Here is a 12,777-nt window from a genome sequence, read left to right as displayed (position 1 = left end):
GAACACATCTAGAAGATAAGTGACAGCAGCACAGCATACTGTATTGATGGAAAGTGTCAGAAACTGGCATGGAGGCATATGTACTGTACATGCCCTCGGACGTAACCTTTGAACACTTTGACCACAGTGCAGACGTCTGCTCCATCCCGTCGAGTCGGCCTCTAAGGGCCCGCAGTCAACATTTCTGTTTTCTTTCTGCATTTTTGTTTTATTTAGGACTCCTCCCTCCACCCCAGTGCTCATTCTATTTTGGAGAGCAGTGGCTTGGACAGCAGTCAAGTTTGATTAATTTTGGGATTTGGGTACAGTATGTTCCTGGACACACATCTGCGAGCAATCATAAATGCTCCAGAATGCTGGCAGAACATCCAGACCTGCCGGCAGCTGATGATGTCATCAGTGCGAGGGAAGAGCTGGCGTGTCGCCAAACACAGAGTGCAGGGCTTCTCCCAGACAGAGAGAGAAAAGAGAAAAAGAGACATTAAGAGAAAACATCTTGACAGGGCTTTTCAGCTCGAACGTCGCACATGTTGAAGATTCGCTCTCGTTCATGTCGTGCGTGAACAGGTGCGACACTGGATTACGAGCAGATTAAATGTGGGAGTAACTGAATATTGTTGGCAGGGTTTATTGAATCATAGATTAGGGGGGTTTAAGTTGAGGGGGGGCTTTCATAAACACAAAAAAGAGAAAGAGAGACAACAAGACATAAAAGAGAAGGAAGGTTTCAGTTAATTTGGAGAAGAGCGCTGTCAGAATCTTGACAAAAATGTGAGCTGAGAAAGTCAAGTGAGGTGGGCTTCACAAACCCTCCAGAGAGACGACTATAGACTTAATCAGACAGATGGACAAACACACACACACACAACCACACACACACTCGGCTGCCAGTTTGAGTGTATTTCCTCTCCACTTGAAACAGGACATTCCCTCTAAAGCACAATTTAGTGTGGGCCACTACTGAATTCAATAAGCAATCAATCACATTCTAGGATTCCTGATACTGAACCTGGAGCCTTGGCTTGAAGAAGCAGGTTTGAATCCTGCCTGCAACTTGTTTCAATGTCATTCCTCCATTTTATCCCCAAAATGTCCCTTCTCTGCCATCATAAAGGTGACAAAAACGCTTCCTGATACAATTTTTGGAGTAAATATTGTGTGAAATAAGTGTTCTTTTATTGTTGACCTATATCTTGTCCAGGCTGATTTATTGGCTGATATTGTATTTATTCATTTATCTTTCAAGTAAATGTTGTGTTTGATAAGTGTTCTTTTAATGTTGGCATATTGGTGTTCATTCAATTTGCTAAACTGTAATCGTACGATTAAAATTAGCCTGTATCATATATAAAGTGGAGTCAAATGATCACTAAAATTGTTATGCTGAGAATATCATTCGTAATTAACACATTTTTTACATTTTTTATTACATTTTGTTATAAGTAAGTAAGTTGTATAAGTTGTACGAAACATTTTTATATGAAAAACCAATAGGTACACCACATAACACACTCTGTAAAGTAAAGACTGAAAGGGAAAGGAGCTTTAAAATGGAGCTACAATAAAAAACAGGATGACAGCTGGAGAACATAAGCCAAAACACAGAGTTTCAGTACTAAACTTCATTTTGCAGTCTGCTTCTGGTTTATTTTATGTCTACGGTTATGCAACACACCCTTTTGATAACCAAAATCTGACGGCAAAAGATCGAACTTAATAGCACACATCGTCCCTAAACAATGCCACAGACTTACATAACATGTAACAGCATCATTTCAACATGATAGCTTAATTAAGGGTTTGGATGTGTATAAACAACTGGATCCGTCCCCTCCCTTTCAGTCCGGCGAGATCCAGTCCAACACCTCCTCATAACAATGAGAAGAAGAAAAAAAAAAACAAGCTGGCAAGATTCACTGTACATACTGTACTAATAATGTGGCAAAATGCCCAGATTGGATCTCTGCCAGGCTTGAAATGTAACTGTTGAGACACATATGAGACTGGAAAGGGAAGTGGGAAGACGGGGATAACCAAACACTGCGTCACTACTAATAGAAGTGCAATGTTCCATCTGTTACATCAGGTTAAGTGTGCGGTACATGGTGGACAAGCACAGGACAACAGGGGGCTGACACTTGTTGCACAACACGATCACATATCACTTGTGCAATGACACTGTAGCCTATGTTTTTATCCTTATCAGGACTTCATTTGCGTGGGATCGTGGTGTTTATGGGGTGAGGTTACCTGAATGAGACAGCATGTGCATCCTCAGTCGTAAACTATCCAGGAACTGCTTTCCACAGAACTCACAGCCAAAAGTCTTCACTCCACCATGCAACTTCCTGTGGATTCAAGACATTTTGAGAGATCAAACAGGTGTAGATACACAATTTGACCATTGACCAGCCTAGCCTATTCATTTCCACCCCAATTCCACCCCATGTCTTAGAGTATCGCAAATAATTTCATATTGTGAGATTGCATATTTTAATATGACATGAGGGTATTGGATATACAAGAGTTTATTCGTTTCAATTCGTTCATCACATGATGTGTGCCTACACTGTAAAAATGAATATGTTTTATCTAATCAAAAAAAAAAAAAAAAGTGGCAAGAGATTACAAGCAATATTATATTAATTCAATGTCACAAATTAGAATTAAGTAATAATTAATCAAATTAATTCCTTAAAAGTTAACCATTTAAAATGAGTTAAACGTACAACAACAACCAAAAAAAAAAAACCATACATTTAAGTCACCATTATGGTGATCAGTGTTCGTTTTAGGTTTGATGCATTTTTTAAAATTACAGTTTTCTCCTTCAGTGATTGTGCTTGTTAACATCAGGTGTCTTCAATGTTGGCAATATAAAATAAAGAGTTCTTAATTAATGTTTGACGTCTATCTATTAGTGAGATATTTTTGTTAATTTTTTTGGTGTAAACTTTACTCATTTTAAATGGTTAACTTTTAAGAAATAATTTGATCAATTATTACTCAAGTTAAATTTAATGAATAATATTGCTTGTAATCTGTCGCCACAATTCTATTGATTAGATAAAGCGTATTCATTTTTACAGTGTACATGAATGAGACATTCTGCGAGAGAAAATTTGAACATGAAGTGGAAGTGGAATAAATAAAAGTATTTAGTTGAATGAGCTATTCCTTTAAAGTTAAAACGCACTTTAATTTAGGAACGCAGCTTCAAAAATCCACGCTTGATATTCTAAACACGCCTGCGCCTGTGGCTCATAGTTTATTTTGATGATACTCTCAACAGGGTGCTGTGAAAGGTTTAGGGCACATACTTCAAAGACTTCAGGCACTCCAAATATTCATCAAGCAGGTCTGAATCAATTAGGCCTAATACAGCAAAAGCTATTAATGATCTGAATAGCATACGCCATCATCCGACGCTTAAAATAAACCTAGACTCGGGTTCAAGAAACGCAACTAGCTCGTCTACAAACGAACATCCATACCAGAACTAGCTTCAGCAGAGCTATGAAATATTTACAGTCCAGACTTTGTGACCTGGTGGCTTGAGAGAAAACATTTATGGCTTTGTTTTATCAAAAATTAAACACGCCTCAGAGAAAGGGTACACAGAGAACCTGAGCAAATATATACACTCCATTTCAATGAAGTAGCCGGGCCGTGAGTGAACCATAAGGCCAAAAACCATGCGCCAGACCCAAGTTAAACATGCCGATTATTATCCATTTAATCTGTCCTCTCGCTCTGAATATTTGTTTTAATTGAAACGTATTAAATCCATCTGAAATACCCCAGCAGTTCTGTATGTTTAACTGAGTCACGCTGTACATATCAACGACTCGTCCCCCCGCCCACTCCTGTTCCCTTCTCTCGCCCGAGTCCTTTCATGTGAATTCCAGCCACACACACACACACATACACACAGACAGACGCACCGTCGGCGCGTGCACTGCATCATCGAGCAGTCGAGCGAGCCCGCCGCAGACGTAACCTTTATTCCTGCTATAGAGCCCTTAATTATCACCGCTCCGCAACCGGGGCGCTGCCAGACATGCACGGGCTCATTATGAACAGGGGCATATTATTTCACCTTGAAAAAAGCTATTAAAGCCAACTCTCGCTACCACCAGGAACGGTCGTGCTAAAATATTCATTCTGTTGAAGATCATTCCGAGTAATGGAAGCGAATTAGCTTTCTATTCCGATTCAAAGACTAGAGGCAACACCCTCAGGTACGGTCATTTTATTTGACCGAGGATGTTCGCTCAGGTCATGTGCCCTTCGTTTGAGGGCGCAGACAGAATGCGTGTTAGTCGCATTTCACAATCTGTAGCATCTGCTGCGTCGCCCCCCTTTAAAGCCACAACACATGGTCTGAAATAGACCGCCTGACAGAGCCCAGCATCCCATAAACAATATCCACTCAACCGCAGTGGACACGCTGAGCACCGCTGTCGGCAGCCAGCAGACGTTATCTACAGATTTGTGTGTTTGCTGGAAAAATACTAGAGTTATCTTACTGAATGTTGCCTTTTGGCTCCAAAATGACATATTATTGAACAACCAAAGGTTTTTTAAAACCCCACATCAATGCAGACGTACAGTACAATGGATGACTAGCTGTTTATTGAGGTTGACTAGTTAGTCCAGATACTATATACTGTTTTTAAGGAGATGTATTAAGGAGCACACCTTCTCTAATGGGGTTTAGCATGCTAGTAGTAGTTGCTTTAGAGTGCCAACGGTAATAGTAACTTAAATATCTCTCTCTTTTTCTAGTTTATAACATCTGCCACAACCATCAAATCACCTTAAAAATGAATCTACATTGAACACAACATTTTAAGACTTTTAAGTTAAAGGCAGCTCACGTTTTGAAAACAAGGGCTGGGTGATATGGCCAAAAATAATATCATAATATATATATTTTTTCCATATAATATCAAATCATATGATATTGATATTTATCACAATATTCATTTAGTATTAATGTGAAAGGACAATCTTTCCACATATTTGTTCATTTGGGAATGAATGTGAACATTTTTGTCCACAAATAAACTCCAGAGTTGCTACCATTTAATTTAGGGACCATAACATCCATTTTATTTTCCCCCCTAAACTCTGTGTTTTGGGATTCTGTGAATTATGATTTATTTAAACAATTTAACCAAGCTTATCTAAATCTAACAATTAATTTACAACATTACATCGCTTAAAAATATCTTGGTTGTGTGATATTCCTTATAAATAATAATATTATATCATTACTTAGTACATTTTAGTATAAAATTATGATACATTTCTGTCATAATTTCTTGAAGTTAAAAACCAAACTTTTATTTTGAAAAGTTTTTGTGAAGATCTTTTAATTTCGGTAGTTTTTCTCAGATCATACAGTAAAAAGCTTGTTAAGTGACTCTCAAAGCAGGTTTGGAGATGAAGTCAAACGTTAAAAACACATCACGTGTGTGAGTTTGTGTATTGGATGAAACCGTGCTGACATGCAAAAATCACTTGTTAGAGACATGCACTGGCTGGCTGTTGAGGCATTGATTTCTGCTGTGTTTTGTCATATCGAGTAAAAATATCCAGAGCTTATCATCATTATCATGTAAATGTTATCACGATATGATATTATTTATTATCACCCAGCCCTATCTTAATCCTTTTTATTGAGCAGTTTCTTTAACATATGAAAATCCTCTATAAAAAGTGTCTGATTGAGTCTGGTGGATGTTTTTTATTTATCCTATTTTTTTTTTTTTTTTATTATTATTTAAAGTCATTCCAAACCTGAATTACTCTCTTTCTTCTGTGGAACACGGAAGATACATATTTAATATAAAAAAGTGTGATATTTCTAAATATCTTATTTTGTGTTAACAGAAGAAAGAAGTGGTTTGGTAAGGAATAGTAAATGATGACATAATTCATAAAGACATCAGTACACTATAGTCAACCCTTCAAAAATCGTTTGAAGCCTGTCAAAACCCTTACTTAAGAGTTAAAAACAGTTTACAATACCGTATGTGAATGCTTCTGATGATACGCAATTGAACATTTTACATTTCATCTGAACAAAGTTAATTGCGAATCGTACCGTCACACCTGCCTAACAATTTATTTGCTCAGCAAAAGAGCAACTTTCAGAAACCCCTATTAATCTCATTTGCTCTGTCCTCTTGAAAGACACGAAAGATTGAACAACACAGATCTGAGATGTGGAGAAATACCTGGTAAATGGAACAATAAGAGGAAAATCAATTCTTCTCATCTTGATCCCAGTCATTGTCAAAGCAAATCCAAATAGACACAAATAAAATCATGACCACACACACACACTGCATTTTTCAAATAGATAGTTTTGCTCCTGTATCTGACACTGATATACAGATGCAGACAGCAACAAAAGAATATTAAATAATCGTTAAATGCTAAACATGTAAAATCGAACCTTTGAAAGAACAATGTTAAAACTCAATCTTCCGGTCGATTTGAGTACGCCTGCCCTGAACAAAACAGTTCAGACGAGGTTAGGGGAGAAAAAACAATCTGTAAAGATGATGGTCCATTTGTCTCTACAGGCCGCTGTTATACATTCCTATTAAAATGCAGGCATTAAAATGTCGACTTTCTCTGAGGAGACAAATTGTCGAGCTGTCTGTTTGAGACAGGGCAAGCGCTTGTGTTTCTGGAGTGGGCCACTGGAAGTGGCTTTGATTAATGGCAGGCCAGAGCAGAGCTGCTAGAGTACCTTTCCCACTGAGAGAGCAATTCAGAGGCTGATGTGTGCAATCGGATACTAGAGCACTGCCAAATTACCAATGAGGCGGCTTTAAAGGAAGTCTTCCCCGATGCAGTATGAGAAAACCCTATGAAGCATGAATGAGAAAACAGAAACACTTCACACAAACCCACAAACAAATGTCCATTTATCAAGCTGGGATGTTCTGGGTGGTTGCCAAGTCAAAAAAATATACACATATGTATATAATAAATAAATCTATGATATTCTAGGGCCAGATTCACAAAACGTTCTTAAGAATAAAATTCTTCTTAACAGCTAATTTCGAACTTTAAAATAAAGACCTTAAACAACATCGTAACCTCTTGAGAATTTCTCAAGATTTGTACTTTTCTTCCTTAGCTTATTTCTCAAAAATTTTCATAAATCCCACCACTGGTCTCTCAAGGCTTGCGCCTCCTAGGTAAGACTTTGTGATTTTGCTTTATCAACCACCAGTTGAAAATGGTTTGTTAATCACTTTTTGAGTAATTTGAGCTATCATTAATGTGTGTAAAACAAACAGAGAGTGATAAGTTGCACACAGATGTTTAATACTTTAGGTTGGAATTTTCTGTTTTGGTAAAGCCCAGAACACACCAAGCCGACGGTCGGTCGTCGGCCAGTTTTTGTGCATCGGCCAACTAAGGCTACGTTCACACTGCTTAATGCTCAATTTCCGATTTTTTTGCAAGGCCGTTCACATTTCCAATTAAATGCAACCTTTTGTGATCTCCTGTTTGAACGTGAACTGACCCAGAAAATGACCCGCATGCGCAGAAGAGTAATCAACGATCAACTACGTCACTTGTTGTTTGCGGAATAGTTCTTTTTTTTTTCATATGTTGCGAGCTTTTGTTTTATTATTATTATTGCCACAGCCCATATACAAACACAGACAAGAATTATTTTATCGACGGGCAAAGTTTGCACATAAATGTTAGATTTTTCCGATCCTCACCGACCTCGTCATAAAACCCGTTTAATTGATAGTGCGCGTCCTCGGCGCTCCTTGCTTTGTCGCGGTGCGACACTGGTGGCTGGTGTTGCCAGATTGGGTGTTTTTTCGCTACATTTTAAGGCATGTTTACATGTGTTTTAGCCAGGTTTCCTGGAAGGCTCTGTAGAAATCTGGCACCCTACTGTACGAAGTTAAACTGACAGAGGGCGCACGTTCACAGACACCAGAATGAACGTGTTCACAGTAATGTTCATCAGGCAGTAACACAGTAGCCTACGTTTATTTTGGGCGAACGTGAACTGTCACATTCGCCCAAAATATGAACGCATTCATGCACTATCGTTCATTGAACGCGTTCAGGCACAACACTGGGGAAGAGACACATCTGCAGCGGCCCATAACAGTGCAGAAACGCGTTGGAGTTAGCGTGTATTGGCGAGCTACAGGTGCGTGCAATGGCGTGCGGGTCGGATATATGTGACCTGGCCGTTCAGATTGAAGTCGCATTTCAAAAGATCGGATACATATCGGATTTGGACCACATACCCAAGTGGCCTGGGTCGCATTTGAAAAGATCGGATCTGTGTCGTTCACACCGTCATGAAAAAATCAGATACAGGTCGCATAAGGGCAAAACAAATCGGAATTAGGTCGTTTCAGCCTGCAGTGTGAACGTAGCCTAAGTTTCCTCGGTGTGATACGCACGGTTCCGTGCCGTCGGCTGAAAATAGTTCTCATCGGCTTTGTGAGAACTCTGATTGGCTGTTGAAAATAGTTCTCGTCGGAAAGAGAGAACTCTGATTGGCTGTTCAGCTTAGTGAAAGAGTCAAAAAGCAAAATAAAAGCAAAACAGCGAGCAAAGAAGTCAAAACGGTAAAGATAGAAGGCTGTTCTTATGTTACGTCTTCTTACCTGAGTGTTCCTTGGCGAATATTTCAATATTAACATGTACGAAGTGGAATAAGGAAAGCGTTTAGCAGGACTGATATTCAAAACGGTAAGTACGTGCTGCTTTGTTTACGGTGTGTATCTACAGCCGGCAGCGTCGGTTTTCCTTTTTGAATGACGAATATAGACTAACATATCTGCAGAAATACAGTTGGCACATTACACGCAGGTGCTGAACGCACATTCTAGCTGACAGTCGCCTGTCGTTCTCTCGGTGTGTTCAAGTGCAGCTTTTACACCGACGAGAGCGGACGAGAGACGACAACACAGTCGGCTTTCATCAGCGCTAGTTTGTCGGCGTCGGCTTGGTGTGTTCCGGGCTTTAAGATACCAAACAAACAACAAAATACCGTAATTCAACATAATGTGGCACAAGCTGTACATATAGTATTAAAAGCATGTTTGGCAGCGGCTTCAGTGACATTCTTTCTTCCAAGGCTAGAGAGGGAAACTGGAAAGATTCTCAGCAAATTGGGAAGTGTTCAATTTACCCGTGCATTGGATGCTCAATGACCTTACGCCATTGTGCGAGCGAGGCCAGTGCCATTAGGACAGCACGAGTATATCCTTACAGTTGACTGTGCACCCCCCGGGGTCTACTGAAAGATTGCCGCTGGTAATTTCACTGAGTTCTGTCTAGAAAGCTTCTAACGCTGTTACGGAGATTGGAAAAGCTGCCAAAAGTTGTCTGGGAACATGATGTAACAAGAGTGTGGTGATCTACTATAATTTTGTACTGAAAATGCAGAGCACCGTGAATCACGTCCTCTTGAACAACATTATTATTCTTTTAAACTCAGTTTCCAGGTAAGGGTGTCTCACTCAAGGTCAATGTGACACTGCACAAACAAGTACTATGGCAGCAATGGTCTTTCTTTTTTTTTTTTTTTTTACACAATTTGACTCAGTGGACCTGATAGCATGCTAAATCCCTGACCTTTAAACTTATCTGAGTATTTTTCTTATCTTTAAACATTAAACATTTAATTTTAAGGTTCACTCTGTACTCTTTTAGGGTTTAGTGTACTGTGCACTGGAGTATTTCTCATATGTTATTAGTTTAAATGGGCAATTCATTACAACAATTTGAGCCTAATGACATCCATCCATCCATCCATCCATCCATCCATCCATCCATCTATCTATCCATCTATCCATCTATCCATCCATTAAATCTATCTATAAATTAAAAAATGATTCAAAATTGCAGTGTTTACATCAAATGTGAGGTCATCAATCTCAAATTGTTGTAATAAAAGACCATTTATGGATGGATGGATGAATGGATGGATAGATAGATGTGTTTTTTGACTAATAAGTATTAAAATATCATGCAACTATAAAATAGTGAATGGCTTACGTTTTACAGTCGTTACATTAAATAAACAGCAGCAATTTCTGACGTCTTTGTAAGACTATGAATGATTCAAAGCTCATCTTTAGCCAGAATACTGTGTATTTTTGCATCTTGTTCAAGCTTACAGATACTATTATGAGCGTGGAGGTATCCTTGTGTAAACCCAAGACTAAAGCGGACACTATAAACACTTTCAAAGGGAAATGGCTGGATGTAAACTTTGACTCTTTGCCTCAGAGAGCCAACAAGAGCTCTGGCACAAAGGCCACATTACGCTAACAGTGTGGAATTAGTGTGAAATGTAGGCTACCGGTCATCATCTGAGGATTAAACTAACCTTTTACTTTGATCAGGAGCTTGGGTTACAAGGGCACAGACAGCAAAACATACGGCCGAGCCAACAAAATCAAAGTTGGTTGTAGTTTGGCGTATTACGCTAGAGTTTAGGAACTGTGACTAAAGTCACTGTTTTCAGCTGAATCTCAGAGTCGCCAATCAATAAGTCACCCAACCCCCAAGGCTACGGCCAGAGCTACGAAAACAGGCGCGCACACACACTCAAACACACAAAAGAGGGTCTGAACACAAGAACAATGCACGAAAGAGAAGAAAAAACACCCTCAGGGCGCCAAAGGTCAGAAGTTTGACCCGACCCTAAAGAGTTGACCTGTATAGCCGTGATAAGGGCTGAAAGAGTCCTGTCTTTGCCTGATAGCAGGCTTTGGGGTGAAAAGATACTAGAAGGCTTAAAGTCTTGACCAACTGGATTCCAGAGGTCTGCGGAGAAGACAGAAGTTTAAAGATCACTGGGTGGCCATAGTCTTGTGGGACAGGAAGGGCTTGAAGCGCTAATGAAGCTTGACCAGGGCAATGCTCTCTGAAAACATATCTTCTCCGGAGGCTGGGTTATCCATTAATGGGCTCAATGTGTTTTCTTTGGCCCCTTCTACACTGAGAATCCTTATAAATGTCATGCTAATCTTTCAGTAGATTCATGATCTTTCACTAGAGCTATCTTTAATACAAATCTAAAGTAGTTTGGGGAACACATGCACCATTAAATAGGACTTTTGCCTCAATGAACTGCTTCTGATTTAGTTGTTAATTTAACAAATTGGGTTGGATTAAGGGATGTAGAATGTGGTCTTGCAGAATAAGGCATTAATATGTAATTTATAAGTACTAATAAACAGCCAATATGCAAGGTAATAAGCAACTAGTAATTAGTTAGATTTGGTCCTTAAACTAAATTATTAGCAATATTTCGTTTATTACAGGCATTTATAGACAAAACTGAGTGAGGTTAATTCTTAAAACACTATTTGCCACACAATTCTGCTTCTCAAGTAAATTGCTATTTTTCTAAAAATACATAATTATACCTAAAATACACTTATTGTAACCTAAAATGGCTTGTTAAATTTATTTAATTAAAACAAAATATATTTAAAAAAAAAAAACTAAACATTACTTATTGAGGTTTAAATCAGATAAAAATAGCTTTTCATGTTGTATGGTCCGTTTTTTTTTTATCTTGCTATTATATAGCCAGGCATATAAAAGCTCAGATCCTGACATAGATAAAATAAACAGCAGCATGAGATTACCTGTGATAATCTTAATCGGGGTCTACCAAACTTCCTGTTAAGGAAGGACATATACAGTGTCCTCTCAGGAGACTACTGGTATGTAAGTTAGGGCTGCTGTTATAGTTAACAGAGGATAAAGGGAGAGGCTGAGTAAACAAAAGGTCATCTGAAGCAGCAGTTGAGAAGACAATAGATGAGCTCTGAAGCCTGGTGTGTGAAAGACACTCATTATCTCTGTGCTTTAGTTTCTTTACTATTGAACCGCCGCATGCGTACATTACTGTTCAGAAGTTTGGGATTGGAATATTTGAAAAAAAGTCTCTTATGCTCACTTAGGCTTCATTTATTTGATCAAAAATATAGTAAAGCACTAAAATATTGTGAAATATTTTTACAATTTAAAATAACAGTTGTGTATTTTAATATAATTTTCCAGTCTTTGCTTTTTCAGAAGTCTTCACAAATCATTCTAAAAGTGATGCTTAATATTTTTATGGAAGTAATGATAGACTGGAATAATTAAGCTTTGTCATTACATGAATAAAACAGAAAAAATAATTTTAAATTATATTATTACCCCACATATTACTGTTGTTACTGTATTGTATTAAATAAATACAGCCTTGGTAAGCATACACTGTAAAAAAATATTGTTGGTTTAACTTAAAAAAGTAAGTAACCTGGTTGCCTTAAAATTTTAAGTTCATTGAAATGGAAAAAGTGAGTTAATACAATGAAGGATATTGATTTAATCATCAGAAACTCAAAATTATATGTTATCTGAACTAAATAAATTAATAAGTAAATAAATTATATGTTATCTGAACTAAATAAATAAAATAATAAGTTGATTTGACAAAAAAAAATGTTGTTATTACTAATCATGAATAGATTTTTTTTAACTTAAGATAAATCTGTTGAAAAAAATTAAAAAATCAGTGTATGTGTGTGTGTATATTAATGTTCTATTTATTAAAACCAAGTATAAATCGTATCAAGTTAGTGTTTAAGTTTTTTAAAAAAAACACTAAGGATTAATAAAGTAGCATTTCACTAAGCATTTTTACATTTATTCCAAAATAATGCAATTATGCAATAATGCAACTAAATGCAATAATAAATTAAA

The 12,777-nt window shown here is 37.8% G+C and overlaps 1 protein-coding gene across 2 annotated transcripts in view; it reads right to left on the bottom strand.

The window, feature by feature from the left end:
- Window positions 1-12,777, bottom strand: part of zbtb16b (zinc finger and BTB domain containing 16b) — a 53,980-nt gene that overhangs the window by 32,467 nt on the left and 8,736 nt on the right. For both annotated transcript variants that reach the window (XM_089121315.1, XM_039670908.2), the window contains exon 3: window positions 2,251-2,348. In XM_089121315.1, coding sequence (XP_088977441.1) covers window positions 2,251-2,348 — 98 coding nt within the window. The remainder of the gene's footprint in view (window positions 1-2,250; window positions 2,349-12,777) is intronic.

This window comes from Pimephales promelas, chromosome 16 (genome assembly GCF_988280905.1).
Source record: "Pimephales promelas chromosome 16, fPimPro1.hap1.1, whole genome shotgun sequence".
Taxonomy (NCBI): Eukaryota; Metazoa; Chordata; class Actinopteri; order Cypriniformes; family Leuciscidae; genus Pimephales; species Pimephales promelas.
The sequence above is the reverse complement of the archived record's forward strand: the minus strand, read 5'-3'. Positions and strand labels throughout refer to the sequence as shown.